The 20,809-nt window shown below is 43.3% G+C and overlaps 1 protein-coding gene across 5 annotated transcripts in view; it reads left to right on the top strand.

Annotated features, from left to right (window-relative positions):
* The window catches only part of Kif16b (kinesin family member 16B), a 290,964-nt gene that overhangs the window by 147,548 nt on the left and 122,607 nt on the right, over positions 1-20,809 (top strand). For all 5 annotated transcript variants that reach the window (XM_013512331.1, XM_005380898.2, XM_013512330.1 and 2 more), the window contains exons 16-17: positions 5,932-6,014; positions 7,384-7,472. In XM_013512331.1, coding sequence (XP_013367785.1) covers positions 5,932-6,014; positions 7,384-7,472 — 172 coding nt within the window. The remainder of the gene's footprint in view (positions 1-5,931; positions 6,015-7,383; positions 7,473-20,809) is intronic.

Below are 20,809 nucleotides of genomic sequence, written 5' to 3'. Positions count from 1 at the left end.
CTAGAGCCCAGCTTCTCCAGCTGTCACATCTGAGGAGAGCCTCTCCTTCCCAGAGCACTCTTCAGAGGAGATGGATTAAATCCTATCTGTGGTCTGTGTGGCGCAGGGTGGGGTTCTAAAGTGATTAAAATACAGAAGTGGAATAACAAAGGCCCACTGGTTTTTATTGCTGCAGTGGTCTCTTAGTTCATGTTACACTGCACTTGAGGGAAAGTAGTTGTCTGGGTCACGTATAACCCAGAATAACGTCTTTTGTATATCATTACCTCCACAATACTCATATGGCAGCATTTAGTAGGATAAAAGTTTATTCATACAGTAACCTTTAGAAATTTTCATATAAAATTTGAGAAGGAAGATAGAGTACTGTACCTAATGATGATATTAATAATTGTTCTCCTTACCCTGCCTAGAAATCACAAGAAGTATTAATGTACTTATTCTTTCAGTTTACTAGAAATATTAAAATGAGAAAATCGTAAATGAATCCAACAATCATTGATTCTTGTTCACAGAGATTTAAATGAAGCTTTTTATCTTACCTTTTTTTTTTTAATAAATGGCTCTGTCTCCCCTTTTACAATGTCATTTCCCCTTCAATCCCTTTTAAGACCGTCTGGAATTTGTCTGTCTTCAGGTACTTAACAAGCTCTGAAGTAATCTCAAAGAAGCCATCATATATTTCAAGGAGGTTTAGACATGCTCTCAAAATTACAAATTAAGTGTATCACAAAAAGTCCATCTGCTGCGATTAATCACATTAACCTCAGAGCATGAAGCAGTTAAAGAGAATTTAAAATCTGGAAGGAACCTTAGAAATTGCCCTGTTTGATAAGCAGATGAGGTGACTGACTTCCAGAGTGCTTACTGCCTGTTTTGTCTTGGGCCATGCCAAGATTGCTGGGCAGGACGCATGCTGTCATCTCACTCAGAAACCTCACACCATCGGCCATTCTCATTCATGTGTTTCACACATTCACACATTTATTTATTCATTCACTTGTTCATTCATGCTTCTGTTTTCTTCAGCTTGCTTACTGATTTTTAAATACATTCATCTGTTTTTTAAACATACTCATGAGTTTTAACAAAAACGAAACATCCCATGGGGTGGACCTTCTCCACCCTGGCTACTGTCAGCACTGCCTTTTTCATGCATGATCTTCTCAGAGGGCCTGTTGCACTCATTAGATCTGCATTTCCTTAACTCTCACTCACTCCTCAACCCCTCTGTCCATGCTTCTGGCCACTTCCCATTAAGCTCTCACCAAGGCCACCACACCCAGTGTGGCCTATTGTCTTCATCGTATGGGATCTCTCAGCAGACTTCTGCATCACAGGCCTCTTCTTCCCTTGGCACTGGGGTTTTCCTTCTCTCCCTGATGCCCCTCCTCCATTTCCAAGTCCTTCCTTCTCTACTTGGCATTAAAGGCCAGCATTCCTCCAGGTATCCAGTCTTAGGTCCTCTTGCCCTCTACCCCCCTTTTCTCTCCTCTGGTAATATTCTTATATTTGTGGCTTCATCTATTAGAACTTTGAAACATATAGAAAGTAATGGTATATATTTTCCTAATATTCTGGTACATGTACATACATGCTTAAATACATACATGCATATACAGTTATTAGGTAGGTAGATATCTCAGGTCTTACTTCTTAGAACGTTGGGCCCATAATTGTTATGGTTTGTGTCTGGTTGTCCCCCCTCAAAGCCTTATGCAGTCATGGGGCAGGCTTTTAGAGTTTATGATTGATCCATGATCCAATGCTGGGTTGTTATGGGTGTGAGTGCTATATCCACCCTGGGATGAATACTTTGCAGTGTAAGGAAGGGAAAGAGGCTGCTTGCCACTGCTTCTCCCTTTTGCTCTTGTTGCTTTTGCTGTCTTTTACTGCCATGTGCCACTTTACCTTGGAGCCAGCCGAGTATGGACTAAAACCTTCACAAACTGTGAGCTAAATAAACCTTTTCTTCCTTAATTTTGGGTGTTGAGTATTTTGTCTCAGCAAGGAGAGGAAAGTAACTAAGACAGTTATGTTTGCTAAAGGCATCTCAAATTCATTTAAAACCAAACCTGTGATTTCTCCCCTACCCCAGCCTTGGTTCTTTTCCAGTATTCAAGTCTGTGTGGTTATACAGCTGGTAATGCAATACACGGGTGGTGTCTTAGCTCCCTTCTCTTCCCGGGGTACAGCAATCATTGAATCCAGTGGATTTTGTCTCTCTCTCCTTTTTTTTTTTTTTTTTTTGGTATAGGGAATTGAACTGAGGACCTGTCCTTGCCAGGCAGACGCTCTGCTGCTATGCTACATCCCCGGCCCTGGAGTTTGTATCTTAAATAGCTTTTCAGCCTATTTGCTTTCCTCCTTCACTACCTTTACCCCTGTCCTGAAGCATCATGCTCTTTGACCCAAACTGTTGTGTTAGCCCCTCATTGTCTCTCTACTTCTGCTTGTACTCCTCTTTTGTCATTCTTCAGTCAGTTGAGAGAATGATCTTCCTGAAAGTAATCATGTGGTGCTATTGCAGAGTTTTCTGATTGCAGCTGTATAAAACACAAGAGCCTAAACCATATCCTAAAGGATTTGGGGTGTTTACTTACTTCCTTTGTCAAGCATTACCCTGTGCAGTAATAAGATTCCTTATTTCTTCTTCAGGCCACACGGCTGTCTTCCAATCTCTCATCATTCTTTCTTGACATAGGACCTTCACATGTGCCTTTCTCTGAACACATCCTCAGAGCTTGTCTACAGCACTGCTTCCCTCATGGAACACTTGTCCTAGCTGCCTTACAACGGACCCCCTTCCCTTGCTCTGTGAGCCCTGAGCATCGCTCTTTCCTTCAGGTGCAGCTTTGCTTTGTCTTAGTTATGTTTTTTCATTGCTGAGACAAAATACCCACACCCAAAGTTAAAGGAGGGAAGCTTTATTTAGCTCACAGTTTGCAGAGGTTTCAGTCCATAATCAGCTGACTCCAAGTCAGGGTGGCATGGAGATAGGCATCACAAAGGAGAAACAGTTCATGGTGGGCAGAAGGTAGCAAAGCAACGAGGAAGGGACCTTACCAGTATCTTTCTGCCCCTTTTGTATTGTATTTAGGCTACCAGGATTAGGGCAGTGCCAAACCAATCAGTGGAGCAATTTGGTAATCACACACTCTTAACTGTAGCATCACACACTTTAGATCCAGCCAGCTCTGAAAAAACCCCACCTATGACTGCATGAGGCTTTGGGGGACGTCTAGGCACAAACCATAACAGCATTCATTCATCTGATTACTGTATCTGACTACTTGATTATATACCTCTCTCTCCTATTGTCAGTTTAAGCTCCACAAAGAAAAGCATATACTGTATCTGGCTTGCTCATCTGTGTTCTCATGATGACTAGTGTTCAATAAGCATTAAGGATTTGCTGAATAAATGAATGAACAGCAACATTGTGTAACAATCAAATTTTTAAATTTAGTGTTTGTTGACTCAAAGGTCTGTAGAGGAAGGGGAGACAAACCTTGCTTAATACAGCCCCTTCACATGCCCGCCAGTTGACATGTATTAGATGAAACTAATGAATTGTCATGGATAGTTATACTTTCTTTAACTCTTTAAAGGGCTTGTTAATGTGTATTTTATGCAAATACCATTGGTGGCAAGATTATTTTCAGTGATTTAATATGACTTGAAATATGTCTCTGAAATACTATTCTATTCTTCTATTAGCATATTTTAGCAATTTTCAAATTGCGTGGCCGGCCATTTGATTAACAGAGAAAAAAAAGAATTGGATTAGATGTAATTAACACCTGGGATTTGATTGCCTTATTAATCTCTAATGTAACTTTTTTTTTTTTTTTTTTTTTTTTTTTGGTTTTTCTCCGGTACCGGGAACCGAACTCATGACCTTGCGCTTGCCAGGCAGGCGCTTTTGCCGCTGAGCTAAATCCCCAGCCCCTCTCTAATGTAACTTTAAGAGCATCAAATATACATATATCCTAGACATGGCTGCTTAACTTTTGACTTTCAGTGAGGCACGTAGCTCTGACTCTTAGTTGTAAAAAGCATGGGAAACACCTTTCTTAATTATAGTAATGGAGCCTTCCCATTATTGGAACATGTACAAATGCTATTGCACATGACAGGGATAAGCAGATAGGCGAATGGATAATAACCTCCAATGGCCTTTTGGGTCTCTTAAAACTGTCTTCTGCTTTTCAAATTGGCTCGGTTTCTGCTAGAGAATGACAAGCACTAAAACCAGACTTGAACTGCTCCCTCAGTGAGAGATCTGGACAAGTTAGGTTCTAGCCACACTGCGTATGAAAATCCTCTGACACATCTAAGATACCACACTGCATAGGTAGGGGATGTCCTGGCTGAAGCTCAGAAATGTATGTCTTAGTTTCAGATATGACCTGCAGGTCAAGCGAGAGGCTGGTGACTGTGGTCAGCCAGGGGTTTGTCCATCAGAAGCAGCCATCAGCAGCCCATAGACTTGGCTGAGTGGCAGCAGAGATCTGTTGATACTCCATCTTCACTTTTGTCCAGGGTAACTAGAAAGAAATCCAGAGTTGTATGTGAAATCACTAGGTTTTTAACTGTTGGCAACTGATCTATATGGGGCATAGAAAACATGTCTGGAAGGTGAATTTTATCACTGTCCACCAGTTTGTGACCCCTGGTCAAACCTCTTTCCCCTGGTGTCCTGACCCATACTGTCTGTTTCTACTACATTGTCAGTTCTGCTACCGTATCAGTTCCTGCTGTTGTTCGGACATTCTGTATGTTGGGTGGACTCACTCCCCTCTGCCCCACGCACAGCAGGCTGTGTTCATGTCTGACCCCAGCTTCTCCTTGCCCTTCCCCTACAGAGCGCCTCTCTATCCTCAGCTGCCCAGTGAGACCAGCTACAGTCCTCAGTGTACAAGTCTGTGTCCAGCTGTTCCAGCCTGCACTGTCATTAAGGTGGTAGACATGTGATCACGCCCATTGTACTGTATTTTTAAAGGGAAAGACTGAACATGGGGATTTATCCAGAGGTGTTGTAGATGCTTAGGTATAGTAGGACCTTTTAGGAAGCAAATCACTTCAGCGTTGCTTCTCTTACTTCCAGTAACAGGGACCTGAAGGCCCTCCAGGCCTCCTGGGCTAGCTTTGGGCACATTTGAACTGAGAAGGAGTTTGTTTGCTTAATCAAACTGAGATCCCCCTGTACTTCCTTGCTATGCAGGCCCTTGACTTTGTTATCCTTGTGTATTTGCTTTGAATTCTTTTCCTTCTGTGCCATTGTTTTCTGAATAAAGAGCCTTTCTTAAATGTCTAGTCAAGCCAAAGAAGGTTTTTGAGGTTCTTGAATGTCTAATGTGGCCAGCTAAATTATAATGGGGTTTTGATGAGATTAGTTAGTACATTTCTTTGAAAATACATGATGCATGTAGAAAGTTTCTTTCCTGTCAGACTCTGAGAGTCATTTTAGTAATAGTTACCTAAACTCTGCCAATTTCGCTGTGTCCTTTTGAAAGTACTTTTCCTTGAGATTTCTACTTTTATCAGCATTAATAAACATTTACAAAATTTGTAGCCATATGCCTTGGTTGATGTTAGATCTCTTTAGGGAACTGCTTTTTCCTCCTTCCAAACATGAAAAGTCTAATTACCTCTATATTAGGCTTTGAGTCTCATAAGAGGTTTTAAGGCTTAGATACTTCATTTCTACACAGATTATCATGAGTATTGTGACATCCAGCTGTAAAAATAAAAGTATTCGTAGATTTAAAATTTAACTTATGTAAGCAGACTTTGGAGACTAAACTTTCCCTTATTACTTTATAGTACACTGGAAATTTAATGTCAGCTGTAGAATTGCATCATGCTTTGGTGTTGTCAGCTGACCAAACTGCTCACCCTAATTCACTGCTGCTTTTGTGTTCTCAGGTGCTGTGATACTCTTGGGAAGAACCAATATGTTTCGTTTTAATCACCCAAAGGAAGCTGCCAAGCTCAGGGAGAAGAGGAAGGTGAGGGTGCACCATCTCCAGGAGGGAGCTGCCAGTCTGGAGTGGGGGTGTAGGTGTCCCCGGTGTTTCCAGCGGCCTGGTTTTTGGGGGTACAGACCCCTGGAGAGGTAGCTCTGTAAACTGGTTGATGTAGGCAGTTTGTTTGCTGGCAGGTGACTGGCTGATGAAGTAGGAGAGGAAGAGAGTGGGCCCCAGAACAAGCAGGGCAAAGCAGAGCAAAGTGCTCTGCTAGACCCTTCTCTTCATGCTTCCTCTCCTCCAACAGTTAACTAAGCATCGTTTTGCATTATGTGGAGAGTGACTTCCACTTAAGCATCCATCTGAGGAAGTAATCCAAAATTGGAATCCCTTTCTCCCCAAATCAGCCATGGTAAATTGGATTTTTCGCTGGGCTGTGAAGCCGAGCAGGGCTGAGTTAGGACAATTGGGAGCAACTCGGTTTGGTGGGATGGGGCCATCCAAAAGGTGCCCAAGGGAGGAGGTGGCCCGAGAACCAGAGAAAAGAGGGAAGAAGTCGGAAGAGAGGATACCTGCCTAGGGCATCTTGGCTGGTCCTCAGGCTGAGAAAGACAGTAAAGAGCATAGCTAACGTTTGTATGAGCTGGAACTGTGCTCATGTTCTGCATATATTCTGCCACTTTATCTGCACAGCTACCATTGTCATGCCCATACTTCAGATTACTGAGAAACTAGATGAAGACGGACTTCCCCTAACTTGCTTAAGGCCAGAGTAGGGAGCCTTTGCCCTGACGGCCCAGTTACTCAGCCTCTCCGCTCTGCCTGCTTCTGCGGCTGCCTGTGGTTGCCAGCACTTAGGTGGAAGTTACTCAGCCTCTCCAAGGCTGCTGGCCTGGCCACCAAAGCCACTTGTCTGTTCTAGCCCCTGCAAGGTCCTTTCTGATAGTTTCAAAGGGAGGAAAACCTGTTTCCCAAGAGCTCTCATTGGAAGTCTTGTGGGTCAAGCTTTTAAGTGTTGGTCCCCTTCCCTGTCCCTCCTTGTCTTTGTCACTTAGTACGAGTGAGCACACTGATGGCAGGGGCCACTGCCTGCTGGGGAGTGGGGGTCACAGAGATGCTGTGGCTCTGCCTCCACTGTAACTGCGTGTACCCTGCCACAGCACTCGGGACCTGGTGGGTTTTCCCAGTGCTAGACTGCCAGTGCCTTGTGTGCTTCACGTTTCCTCTTTGAGTATGGGAAGTGCAGGGCCTTGGCAGTTCCTGAATTGCTGTCTTCAGGTAGACCCATTGCTCTGGGCATTAACGGGAGTGCATAGGTCTTGTTGCCCTTGAAAGCTGAAGGCAGTGAGTCCAGAGCACTGGCCTTCTCTTACCCACCACGGTAACCGCTCTGCCCTGTGTCTGCTCTTAGAGTGGCCTTCTGTCCTCCTTCAGCTTGTCCATGACCGACCTCTCGAAGTCCTGTGAGAACCTGTCTGCAGTCATGTTGTACAACCCTGGGTGAGTGAACAGCTGTGCTCCTTCCCTGTGATCGTCGCTGTCTTGGTGTTTATTGTGCCAACTCTGTTGTAGTCATGGGATAAAAATATAACTTCTGCAACGGCACCTCCTTAGCCCATCAGCTATAGTCATTTTTCTAGTTTCTTTCCAGCCCTTGCTATATATGTATTACATAATTTTACTAAGTTAAAATCACAACATAAGTGGGATTGTGCTTTCTGATTTTTTTTGTTTGTTTGTTTAACAACCTAATAAGCATTGGCAAGGGTTGTTACAAGCTTCATTATCATTTTCCTAACTGTCTAATATTTTAGAGTTGGCACTTTGATTACTCAGTGCATGATCCCTTTGGCTGATATGCGATATGCTTTTATCTCATCTTATAAATTATTTTTAATAACAGACAGCCTTGATTCTTAATCTCCACTATATTGCCCAGGAAATTGTCTTCACTACTTTCGAACAGACAGCAGAGGGACTGCTGAGGACACAGAGGAGAGTGCCTCAGTCAGCTCGGTGGCTGGGTGACCAGTGCGGTCAGCTTGATTGCTCAGGTTCTCCATGGCCTTGGGAGGATGGCAGTGATTAGGAAAATGCCTGGGAACAGGAAAGTGGACAGAGAAGTTTTGGGGGTTCCTATCAGCTTTTTGAGGTTCAGTAATTTTATCTTTCTTACCAGGAAAATCACATATAAAATAACAAAGCCACATAAGTAGCTGAGACTGAGTGGAAGGAGATCTTCCAGAGCTGCTGTGTGCAGGGTGCTGTGCTGAGTATCTTGCTGTGTACCTGCATCCTTTCTCCCTAGACCTCTCCATGACTGTACCCCACTTACTTTGGAGAAACGTGCCCACATTCACTGGCCCCATGTCGTAGTTAGAGCTGTGATGCCTTTCCAGGTCTGTGTGACTATGTGCTTTGGCTACTTCATTCCCTGACTCATTCTACCAGGGGTCATTGCATGGCCTTGGCCTCTGACTGGGCTCCTCCCACAGTCCCCAGCCCTGTGCTCTCTCAGCTCAGCTCTGTCAGGACTCTGGGTTGTGGAAAGCAGAGACCCGCAGAGAATCACTCACTCCGTGGGAGGGGCCTTGGACCTGGGCTCTGCATTTGACAGGCTACAGGCCGAAGCCCAGGCCCCATACCTTGCTAGAGCTAAAAAAGAAAGAGCCAGTTGGTGCAGCTCCAAGTCTGCGAGTTCTGCAGGCACAGCAGTTCTCCCTTATGCCACCTTTGCCTTCACAGTCAGCCTTTCCATCTTGTTACACAGGGATCGAGGACCGTTGTGCTCACTGAACAAATCCCCCTTCAAATAAGTCCTCATATTGGTAAGAACCTGAGAGGGGAGAACACTGTCGAAGGAATGGGGTGATCAGTACTTCAGAAAGCGTGTTTGGTGGGGTCCATGATTCCACACTGCAGTTTTAACAACTGCCTTTCGTGGTGACTAAGATTGAGCCATTCGTCAGTTCATGTCGTTTACTTAATATGCAGGTCTCGTGGGTCAGGTTCAGCTCACCCTGTGTGATGCTGCCTGATCAGATTGTTCTGCAGTGTGAAAAGTGCTTGGCTGCCTCAGGCTGGAACCCAGCTAATCCTGAATCTGGCTTCCACCATTCTAGCCTCAGTTTAGTCTGGAACCATTTGCAAATGTGATGTGGCCATTTAGTACCTTTGAAATTCAAAGCATAATCTTTATTCAACCTTTGTGTGAGATACAGGGTCACTAACTGCGAGCCCCAGTTTCTTTCACGTTTACACATTTGCAAAATTGAAGTCCTTTGTTTCCTCCCCCAAACACAGAATGTACAGTCCTCTTCAAAGAGATACCATTTTTTAATTCTTTATCTTTGAGTTCACATAGCTCTTCTCAGTGTTCATGAAGAGAGGTTAGAATACACTGGTTTCAGCCTCCGTACATTTTGCTGACTCTCTGTGGTCGCAGACATAGTTTCCATCCTGTGCTTCGCCAAGTCTGTGCTCCTCTCCGAGGGCATCCCCCAGGCTGTCTGGCCACTCCAGGTACTGTTTTCAGGGCTCAGGCACACCTTGACTTGCCTGTGCCTGGGGATTTTCCTCTGTATGGCTCAGGGCCTGGGGTGTGTTTGTGCCTTACTGCCAGGGCACTTCAAAGCAGTCTCCTCCCTGGAAGCTGTTCCTATCTCCTCCTCTCAATCAAAAGTCAGTGTCCCTCTGCATCGCACACTGGTGCATTGCTGCCATCCTTATTAGATTCCTCTTGGTAAGGGACCTTCTTCTGTCAGCAAATCCTTTCTGAGCCTGCTGTGAAGCACAGTTATAAGTTGATGATAATGCCAGCAAGGTTAGTGTACATGATCCAACTTTAGAGGAGAGAAGCGATCAGCAGGTAGTTGAAAAATAAATCCTGAAAATGGAATGAAACAGTAAGTCTTGGGGGCAGCGTTCAGTGTTGTGTTTAGGAAAGGATTCCTAAGGAGGGGACACTTGATCTGAGACTCTAGTGGAGTAAAGGTGAAGTTCATAAAGCTGAAAGAGGAGAATGGAGAGGGATGTGTCCAGGCAGAGAGCAGGGTGAGTGCTGGAGCATCAGAATGGGAGGTGGAAAGCAGGTGGGAGTGGGTGGAAAGGAGGCTAGGAGGAGGGTCGGAGGAGCTGGGGTTGGGGCAGTGCAGGGCCAGCTGCTGCGCCCCATCGGCCATTGAAGTCCGGGAAGACATGGGAAGGCTTCAGTCAGGAGAGTGTTTGGAAAGCAGGGTGTGTGCCCTGTGGAGAATGTGGTGCAGAAGCAGGAGGCTACTTAGGAAGCTATTGCTGCAGGCCCAGGGAAAGAGTGGTGGATGGGCTCTGGGTTTTAGTCACAGACACAGAGCAAGGTGGAGTCGAGAGTTTAAAGAGCAAGGACGGAAGGTAAGATGCTCCCTATCCTGGGAGGGGGTCAGCTGGCAGGCACAGGCTGAGCTGGCAGGTGGGTGACAATTCTGCTTCCTGTTAGACTGGAAATCTTTTGAGGTCAGGGACTTCATCTTACTCACTTCTGTATTTTAAAGTGTCTGTCATGTAATGTGATTAATAAAAATTTAGCAAACAGATTTAAGAATGAAATATCAGCAAAACATATGGATCCTTTGGGGAAAATTCTTTTAAATTAATTTTTCAAAGCATGGATGTTTCAAATGTTGAAGCAAGGCACGATATGCAGAGGAATGCATTTTTGTGGCATAGGTCTAGGCCCAGATGACAGCGCACTTACTTGAATAATCTCAAGGTCAGTTTGGGAGTCTTAAACAAAAGGCAGAAGGATGAGCTCATGATGAAATGGAGAATTAGGCAAAGGCAATCAGAGTCCAAGTGAGGAGCAGTCTGTTTTAGAGTAAATTGCAGTTGGCTGAGGAAGTGGCTCTGGATGCAGCCGACACTAACGTTGCACATCCTATTCACCTGGCTTCTGTTAACAGACACATTTTTGTCCCTGCTATCCTTGCAATGCTTGTTGGTACAAATTCAACTGGAAGTCATTTAATAGTTCATCATACCTTCTTTCTCCCTGGCTTCCAGCCCCCCTCAACTTGCCACCTGCTGTAGAGAAATGATTATCCATGAATTAAAATATAATTGGAGAAAAATTCCTTAGTCTGATTTATGGGAAGCAGACATCTTGTTATGAAGTTGTCAGCTTCAGCTACTACGCAAAATGAAGCAGAATTAAAGCTATACTCATGCTGCTTATCTATTTATTTTTTTGATGTTACAGGTATAAATACCTTCATCCTAAATTAGACACCATGCAATAACCTGAAAGAACATTGAAAGGAATATGTTGAATACTAGGGCTCTGACTCTGTAATTGTTTGAATCGAGATATTAAGCTGTTAGACCCAAGTGTGTGCTTGTTTCTCAAGATGAAAACGTAGGACCGAGGAGCTTGGGCAGACAGTGAGTATTTATTGAGGCTCTGCCATGCGCCACCAGGCTGTTGTGTCAGGTACAGATTGTAGAGAGCCTAGAGAGGGGCTCGGGCTGTGAGGCCTCCGAGAGTGGTGCTGTGAGGAGCTAGTTGGTTCTCTGGGATGTCAAGAGGCAGGGATGGGGCAAAGTGAAGTGCCTAGGAAGGGGTTGTCTTCCTGGTGCCAGCGCCCCTTTGGGTAGACATTCCATGATGTGTTAGGTGACTGAGAAGCCAGAAGTCTTAGGCTTCTAGGAGGAATCTTTATCAACATGGAGTTTACCTCCAGCTGCATCATGGTATCTGTGATAAGCCTAATTTCCCAGGAGCCCATGTGTCCTCAACTGCATAGAAGCAAAGCATTTTTCCCTATCCTAACAGCTTCCTCAATTTCTGTCTAGTGTGGTCCATTTGCATAGTGCAGCAACAGCTCATGCTGAATAGCTAGAGCCCTTGTCCAGAGAAGGGTGATGCAGAGGGCATGGCAGGTTACCTGGGACCTTAAGTCAAAGATGCAGTGAAGCCTGTGGCCTGGTGCTTTTTACCTCATGAGTGTGGACTTACAGACATCAATACTACCTTGCTTGGAGTGAACAGAAGAATGCTAACTGGACTTGGCCCTGGACCTTCAGTTACCTGAAATCACTCCCCTTGGTTCTGGCGGTGAATTCTCTCCAATATCCACTATGACTGTGCTGTGCAAGTAGGACAGGTAGACTGTAGAGACGATCCACTGGGAAAAGGAAATTGCGTGAACAAACCAGATGGATGCTTGGAGAGAGTCATGCCGAGGGTTAGGAAGAGATAAGAGGACTCTGTGGGCTGAGTCCTGGCTGGAGAGAGCTCTGAAAGCCAGGCATTAGTTCTTCAGTTTGCTCTGATAAATGAGGAGAGAGTTGCTCCTTGGGGAGATGTGCCTTTGGATCTTGGCAGGGTGGATTAGAAGTAGGAGACAGACTGCAGCTCAGGACCCTCAGGTACGTACATAATAATGAATATGTGTAACATTTTGATTAGTTCTGGTCAGCTTGTTGTTTGATTAGTTCTTGTCAGCTTTTCAGCTTGTTTTTAAATCATGTTAAAATTTTGTGATGAAAATGTATAGTCCAAAGCACAACAGAGAAATTTTCTGTATGTAATAAGTATGTGGCAACTAATATCTTCATCCCTTTTTTAATTGTGGTAAAATTAACTTAATACATACCATTTTTAAGTGTGCAGTGATATTACATGCATATTGACATTACTGCACAACCAGCTGATTTTCAGAATACTTCTCATCTTGTGAAATGAAAGTCTACCCATAAGTAAGTTCTCATTGTCTCATCCCCAGCTCCTGACAACTATTATTTTACTTTTTGTCTTCCTGAATTTGATTACCTTAGGTTCCTCAAATAAGTGGAATTATGCAGTGTCTTCCTGTGAATGGCTTATTTCACTTGGCATGTCTTCAAGATTCATCCACATTGAAGTATCACAATCTCCTCTTCTCTTATGGTCGAATAATGGTCCATCCTATGTATAGGTTTATTGTTTATCTATCCCGCTATGGATTGGTATAAGTTGTTTCCATCTTTGGACTGTTGTGAATAATGCTGCTGTGAACATGGATGTGCAAATATCTCATGGATGCTTTGATTTGAATTCTTTTGAGTATATAAACTAGAAAGAAATTGCTTGATCATATCATAGTTTTCTTTGTAATTTTTCAAGGGCTGCCATACCATTTTCTACTGTACAGTTTTACATTCTCCCCAACAGTGTGCAAGGAGCCCCCATCCCTCCACATCCTCTCCAGCACTTGAAATTCATTTATTTTAAAAATTTTTTAAAAACTAACAAAACAACTGAAGACAAAATCAAAACAACACAAAAACAATACATGACCTCAAAACAAAGTGATAGGAATTAACAATGGTTGCTACATTACATACTGTTATCTTCAACAAAGTTGCTCAGTCCATCAGATGTAAGAATGTAAGGTTGATCAAACAATCAAACACAGTAACAAGTAGTAAAAAAAAATTGGAAATGATGCAGAGCTTCACCATGCAAGATAGTAGGAGTTCAGCAATGGTTCTTATCCGGCATATTGTTTCCAGATCAGTTGTTCTGATTACCAAATTCAAACATGCAAAATTGGTCACTGTTTTTTGCTAATGGGTCTTCTAATAAATGTGAGGTGGCATCTTGTTGGAGTTTTTCTTCACTCTTTATTCTTCTATTTCCTCAAGAATGTCCAATTTTGAAAAATATATCTTAAAATTCCCTCAGTAAGTCTAGTAAATAAATGATAAGTGAACATCCAATGTAAATTTCCTGATGATTTCAGACAACTCATTCAGTGTATCTTAAAACCCAGCCAGTGGTAGAAGATCAGGGAGTGTTAACAGCTGAGGAGCAGCACTGTCATTTTGATTGAAAGGGATCCTTCTGATGCTGCATCATGAGATCCCTGGAGAAGCCACAGCAAGAACTCTAGAAGAGGCAGCTGGAACTGAGGTAGTGGTACAGGAAATCTAGAAAGGGGAGCTGTAGGCATAGTCAAGGCTGGAACTTGTGGGTCCTGGATTATTAATTGGCTGTGGAAAGTCACCAAGGAGAAAAGATACTGACTTCTAGTTTCTGGCTTTAGTAATTGGTTCAAGGTGTGGACTATTCAGCCAAAACGCAAATATGGAGGAGGAGGAGAAACAGGTTGTCAAGAGGTGGGGAGGATAATGAGAGCAACCTTGAAAAACTGGGCCCTGAGCCTGGAATTTCCTCCTGCGTGCATTTGAGAGCTGTATTATGAATCACACCCTGAAGAAGTCAGGGTTCATGGGGTCTGTGAAGCACTCTTCCCTTGTCTTTCAGGATGAAGGCAGCTCCCCATGAGATAAAATCGATGGGCACAGCTCTGCCACAGTTCTCTCATTCCTGCAGCTGGGATTCAAGGGCCTGTCCTCTCTCCCACCCTGCTGGGCTTCAGTGATTTAGACAGACCTAGGCACAGGCACCTCCACCTCAGTGAGTTTACACAGCTCTCTCCCTTTCTCGCCCCAGGCTCCTGAGTACCAGCCTGTTTTCCTGTCCTTTGATGGCAATCATGGCCCACTCTTTCCCTTGGGAATTCTTTTCTCTCAGATCGGCTCCACAGGGAGTATCCTGCCTGCTCCCTTTTTACTGTCCCTTGCTCTATTCCAGGTAAATCTATGAGATCTTTTTAGCCTGAAAAATTTGACCCCTGGGGCTGGGGATTTAGCTCAGCGGCAAAAGCGCCTGCCTGGCAAGCGCAAGGTCGTGAGTTCGGTTCCCGGTACCGGAGAAAAACAAACAAACAAAAAAAATAAATAAAAAATTTGACCTCTGTCACTGTGGAAGAACCAATAGATGGGACCTGCTGCTAGAATCCTCTCCCAGTCTGAAACTGAGGAGTAAATTATACTTCCTTAGCCCTTTGTGGTGACCCCTTTCTCTTCCCAGCGTCGGGTTTGTGCCTTCAGTCCCTTTGGGGTGACTTATAAGCCCCACTATGTTCTTCCATTACGTTGTTCTCTGATGTGAACTATTATCACTTTCCATCTTAAATGTGACCTTTCCATTTAGTAGAACACTTTTTCATACCTCTCCCAGCTTCCTGCATCTATAAAATCATCCATGGGATCCACTTTCTTTCTTTGGCTAGTCCTCATCTTCTAAGCTTCATAGGGATTATGGCCTCAGGAAGCTTTCCCTGTATATGCAATTTGAGCTAATAAATGCTTTCTCATTATTTCTTAGGTAGGCATTCTGTGTGTATCTCTGTTACAGCTCTTTCTGAACTCATCTCATTGATCCCTGCATTTTTAATCGATGTAGACTTCTTGAAGGCGGGGATCACACTGCATCCGTCTTTGAATCTTGCACATAGAAACTTGCATGCATTTTGTTCTTACACACTCACTGAGGTGCGGTACACTCTCACACATAGGATGTTGGCTCATAGGTCTCCAGGTGTCTCTCGCTTCAAGCAGGTCCTGTGTACTGTTTAAGTCTCTCTACATCACAGCCTCTTGTCTTTGTGAGTACTTCCTACATGTTTGGGGTTTTTTTAGTGATTTCAGATTAATGTCTGTCTTGGTTTCTTTGTGTGTAGAGCTGAGTAAATTTTTTTTAACAATAGACCAAAAATTTGCTGTTTAGTATTCAGTTTCCTCCAGAGCAAAACTACAAAAGAATTACAGCTGGTTTGCAGATTGCTGTAACCAGAAGATCCAGCTTATCTCAAAACAGCCAATTTTGTCTTTGCCCAACAGGCAACCCACTAATTTTCCAGTAGCCCGTGTGTTGAACAAATTTATATTCTGAATTATAGTAAGATTTGGAGTTTTAAAAAGCAAGCCCTTGCTGCCCAAAAATGTTTTATCCATCCAACTGGGCATGTAAATTTGGATACATCATTTCTAACGTAGTTTTGGAACTTACTGCTGGCCTGCATCTCAAGCTCCCTGGAAACTGATTTGTACACACACATGCGTAGTACTTAGTGCCAGGGAATTTTTGGATGGGGCAGAGCAGCCTTGTGGCTTCCTCTGGGAACGAGCTCCACTTTGGAAGAGTGCCCAGCTGGGGTTTTTGCCAGCAGATAACTCCCTGCAGGAGAAATGTTCCTCCTCGGCTGGCGCAGTTTCTTGAAGGAAAAGCAAGCTGACTGCTCGGCTTCTCTGCCTTGCATGGAGACTGCAAACAGGCAGCTAACTTGGCAGGCTGTGGGAGCTTTCACAGCTTCTTGAAAGTGCTTGAAGCAAAATTAGATACTTTCCAAGTTCATTTCAGTCTAGAAAATAAAAGAATTTTTTTACTGGCACATTAGCCTCATTTAAGCATTAACCAGTGGTGAGCCTATTTAAATGGATAAATGTGAATAATTAACTTGTGAAAAGGAACACCTTGGTTTCAAACCCTGTTAGACTAAAAAGCTGTCAAAAGACAGTCTCAGACCTGTATTTTGTGAGTCACTTTCAGAGCTCCATCCAATGAGGGAGCTGCCTGGGGTGGGCTTTGGTTGGCTTAAGGGCCAGCACCAACCTCAGTGGCTGTGAAAGAAGATGCACCAAAGTCGTCAGTGGTTAAGAGAGAAGGACAGATGAAAAGTATTGTGTAATTTAAGGTTCACATCCTGGGAAATTTAAAAATCACAGCAAGCAAAAAAGAAATTACTGCAGTGTAATATGTTGCTATATATTATAGTCTTTACCTCTGTGTGTTTCACTTGTCTCTCTCTCTCCCTGTTTCACTTGTCTCTACCTACATATGCACATGTACGTAGGTAGATACACATTATCGATCTATATGTATTCATATATTCCTTCTTTTTCTAGGATGGGTTCATATTTCAGTTGTAAGCGAGTTTTGCCCTTAATATTTTTTTCTTTCATAACTATATCATGCTGAGGTCCATGTGATATTCCATTGTGCACATATTCCATAAGCTATTGAACTTTTCTTCTGTTGATAGGGATTTTTAAAGCTCGTTTTTACCTACCACAAGCTATTAGGGTGGAGAGATTTGTAGCTAAATCTCTATGCTTTTCTGTGGTGATTCCCTTGGGAGAAAGAAAGTAAATGTAGAATTTCTAGGTCAGAGAGAGTCACAGTTTTAAGTCTTTTTTTTTTTTTTTTTTGGTTTTTCTCCGGTACCAGGAACCGAACTCACGACCTTGCGCTTGCCAGGCAGGCGCTTTGCTGCTGAGCTAAATCCCCAGCCCGAGAGTCACAGTTTTAAATACTCAGTGCACATTCACAAATTATTCTCCTATAGTGTTGGTACATAGCACCACCATTTCCACCGATCCTGTAGCAGACACACGTGCAAACTGCAAAGGGAGCTTGAATTGTTGAAACAGTGTAATTACCCTCCCCTGGGTGCAATTGTAGGCTGTTTCCAGGAATGAGGATGAAGTTTGCTGCAGCAGTGACTCTTGAAAAGTAAGCCCTGGTCACCGCTGTTGTCCCCAAGGAGCTACTAGTCACCTAATTCTTCTGTGCTGAGCTGCATGCTCTAATAGAACTCTGTGTGGGGTGAGCTCCAGTCTTCCCAGTGCTTTCTCATGGAAAATGTGACTGGAGTCCAGAATATAGATCCAGAAAGAACTCGATTCAGGACAGTTCTAGAATTTAGATACAAAAGGGCAAAGGCACCAAGATGATAGTGAAGGCTCCTCCAGCTGACAGTGCTTATGAAGAAGAAAGCAGCTTTGTTCTTCCTATGTCCTACCCTTTCCCTCGTTCTTCCTTTTCACTTCCCTGCACCCTCCCTCCACTAAGCTGAAAGGAGAAGTACATCACATGAGGGAGAAAGTATCAAGGCTTCCTGACAGTTACATCCTTTGTTGGTTTGAGGCTCAGCTTCACTGTGCATGTCTGTGAGCTAAAGAAGCAGGTGCACAACCTAGTTTGTTGCCCACTGAGGGCCCAGCAGAGTACCTGGAGCTTAATAGGCATTTAATAAATGAGATCAAGAGGAACTTACTTTCCCTCTTCACAGCAGTGTGGAAGGGCCTTCAGCAGTAGATCCTAGTTGTAACTAGAGAACTTGTAGACAGTGGGACATTCCCCTCCAGATGAAGTCATGGTCCCTACTGCGCTGAGTGTTCTGGGCTTTCCCTTGCAAGCATGGCTCCTGCTAGCTCTGCTGAGCTCTCTTCTTGCTCACTTCCTCCTACTTTATAAATTGTCTTATCCAGTTTTTCCCTTGCTGACCTTGATCATGGAAGTTTTATACATGTTGTTGGTGATATTTATGTTGCTGGTAATTTGGTAGTTAACTTGTGTTTTCATGGATGGTTATTTACTGTGTTTGTCTCTGCTGTTTTATTTATTTATTTTTTTAGTTTAGTTTGCTTAAGTGCTGGTTTCTTCTTCAGTTTCTGATCTCAGTTGTCTTACTGTTTTATGGACCATATACTAACTTTACAATTGCTATAGATTGGCTTAAATAGCTTGTTAAGACACGGAGTCTTAGGAAACTTGTGAGGAAAGCAGTGTTTTGAAAGAAGTAGGCTGCTTTCTCCATTAACTGAGATCAGTGTTAATTATAGACCTAGCTTTTGCTTTCTTGTCCTTAAGTATTATTCTACTTTGAGCTATTTTCAGTGATGAGTTCTATTTGTTTTCTGTTTCCAAAGTAGGCAGAATGAGGAGCTGTTAAAGTCAAGCAACAATTTATCTTGATCGGTTATTTTTGATTGCCTTGTCTGAGTAGTGGGCTGTGTATGTGCCTCCTCTTGTAATTGCACGATTTACAGCTGAGTTGTAAAGGTCAGCTGAGCACACGAGACTTTTGCAAGTGGAGTGATGAGCTGATTGTTAACGGGCAAGAGGAGAAGAGAGTAGCTGTCCGCCTAGTCCTGCACTCCAGCGTGATTTTGCATTAACTCGATTTCATGCTGCTAGCTCTCTGTTGCAGGTCAGTTTCCCTGATTAGAGTACATTGCCAATTGTGTCAGGGGTTCCAGTTGTATGGTCCTTCCTGCTCCCGGGTCTGCATCTTCTGTTCCCATATACTGGAACACTGGCCCAGGTATCCACCAGCTTCTCACATAGCACAGTCTATATGGTCTCCAAGATACCAGTTCATATATCTTTTTCCTCAAGCGAAATTTTCTCTCCTCAGTGGTGTTAAGTGTGTTTGTTGGTTCAACTGTATGTCTACTCCTGGTCCCTATATTTAGTGGTAAGTGAAAGGGTCTCATTGTCTCAACTGTGTGTCCCCAGCTTTAATTAGGTGTTTGAAGAAAAAAAAATGTATTTTTATCAGAATATGTGTATTGTGAACTGTTCTCCAGTGAGGCACTTCTGTCCTTTCTTTGATCAGAGACCATACAGTACTCATAACCTTGAGTGGCTGTTTCACAACTCGAGTGACATCAAATGTTCAGTCAGCAGCAGCGGCCCCTCTGTCTTAGATATACTCAATTTAATTGCCATCATTGTTGGAAATCAGTGGAAATGAACTAGAATTTGACAAAAGAAAAGGAAAAGTGAAACACTTGCTACAATCAAAGTAGATTTAAAAAATTCAGGTAGTTTTTCCCATTGTAAAGTGACATGCTTATTATGAAAAAGTAACACACTCAGAAATGAACAAGTAATCACAAATGTTCCATTGTGTTTACATTGGTATATTAGCTTCTATTTTTAAAGTACATACAGTGTACAGTATGTGATTGTATGTCAGATATGATCTTATAAGAGTGTTTAAAAACTTTGCGGGCAAACTAGATGTACAATTCTGTCTTCTGCTTTTCTATTAACTTTCTGTTGTGAGCTTTTTCTGAGGCCATTGAACATGATCTTTCTGTTTATATACAATTTAACCACTTATCAGTACAATTATTTAAATACAGAATTAGCAAAAATTGCGTATTTTCTCATTAATTTTTATAAGATAATATAGGATAGATAAATATGATAATTTTATCAAATTTATTCAATACAAGAATTGACTGGTTGAAATGACCCCTGCCCAAGCGGTGCTCCGGATATTCAGTACAACCAGCTGCCCAAGTGATGCTTGAGGTAAACTGTTAAGTGGTTGACTTTGGCCTAATAATTAAGGATCCTCCAAACTATTTTTGTGTTTTTTTCCCCCATTTAAATTGTTGATAACATTGCAGTAAATTATCTTATAACTGTTTAGCTACTTTGCTCTTTTGTGAGCCAAATCCACACCTCAGATTCTTCTATTTCTGACAGTGCTGGGGATGGAACCCGGGGTCTCTACCATGGTAGAGAAAGCACTCTACCGAGAAGCTGTATCCCAGCCTGACATCCACAATTTTTTGTGTGTGCCGGGCGTGCTGGTGCACACCTGTAATCTCAGTGCTCGGGAGACTGAGGCAGGGCGATCACTGTGAGTTCGGGGCCAACCTGGGCTCCATAAGTGAGTTCAAGGCCAGCCTGAAGTACATAGTGAGACTCTGTCTCAAAAAACAAAAACAAAAAAACCAAAATTCTTTATTTGGCAGCAGTTGCTACTTATATTAAAGCCACAAGGGGCACAATGAAGAGAGGGATGTCAGGGAGAGAAACCAGGGAGTTGGAGCCTTGAAAAGGAAAGGCCTGGCAAGGACAAGCTGGGCATGGAGCGGTCATTGGGGCCCAGGTCAGCCCGGACTTTCACCAGCCCTTTCCATGCTGCAGAAGCCACATTTCAGGCTGTGCTTTGTTAGGTGTGTTAGCTGCTTTCTTTCTGCGTGCAGTATCAAAGGCATACAAATGTGCAAAGCAGACTTGTGAAAAGCTCTTCACTTCTGTTATATATTGTCACCACGCAGGAACTGTGGCACGTCTTATGCTGTCTTTTGCATCTGCAGACATCCCTTCTTTGTTCTTTTCCTTCTGCTTTGCTTTGCTTTTCTTAAACAACTTCTTCTTGGGCTGCCCAGTA

This window comes from Chinchilla lanigera, unplaced genomic scaffold, assembly GCF_000276665.1.
Source record: "Chinchilla lanigera isolate Chin_1 unplaced genomic scaffold, ChiLan1.0 scaffold00014, whole genome shotgun sequence".
In the NCBI taxonomy this organism is placed as follows: domain Eukaryota; kingdom Metazoa; phylum Chordata; class Mammalia; order Rodentia; family Chinchillidae; genus Chinchilla; species Chinchilla lanigera.
The sequence above is the reverse complement of the archived record's forward strand: the minus strand, read 5'-3'. Positions and strand labels throughout refer to the sequence as shown.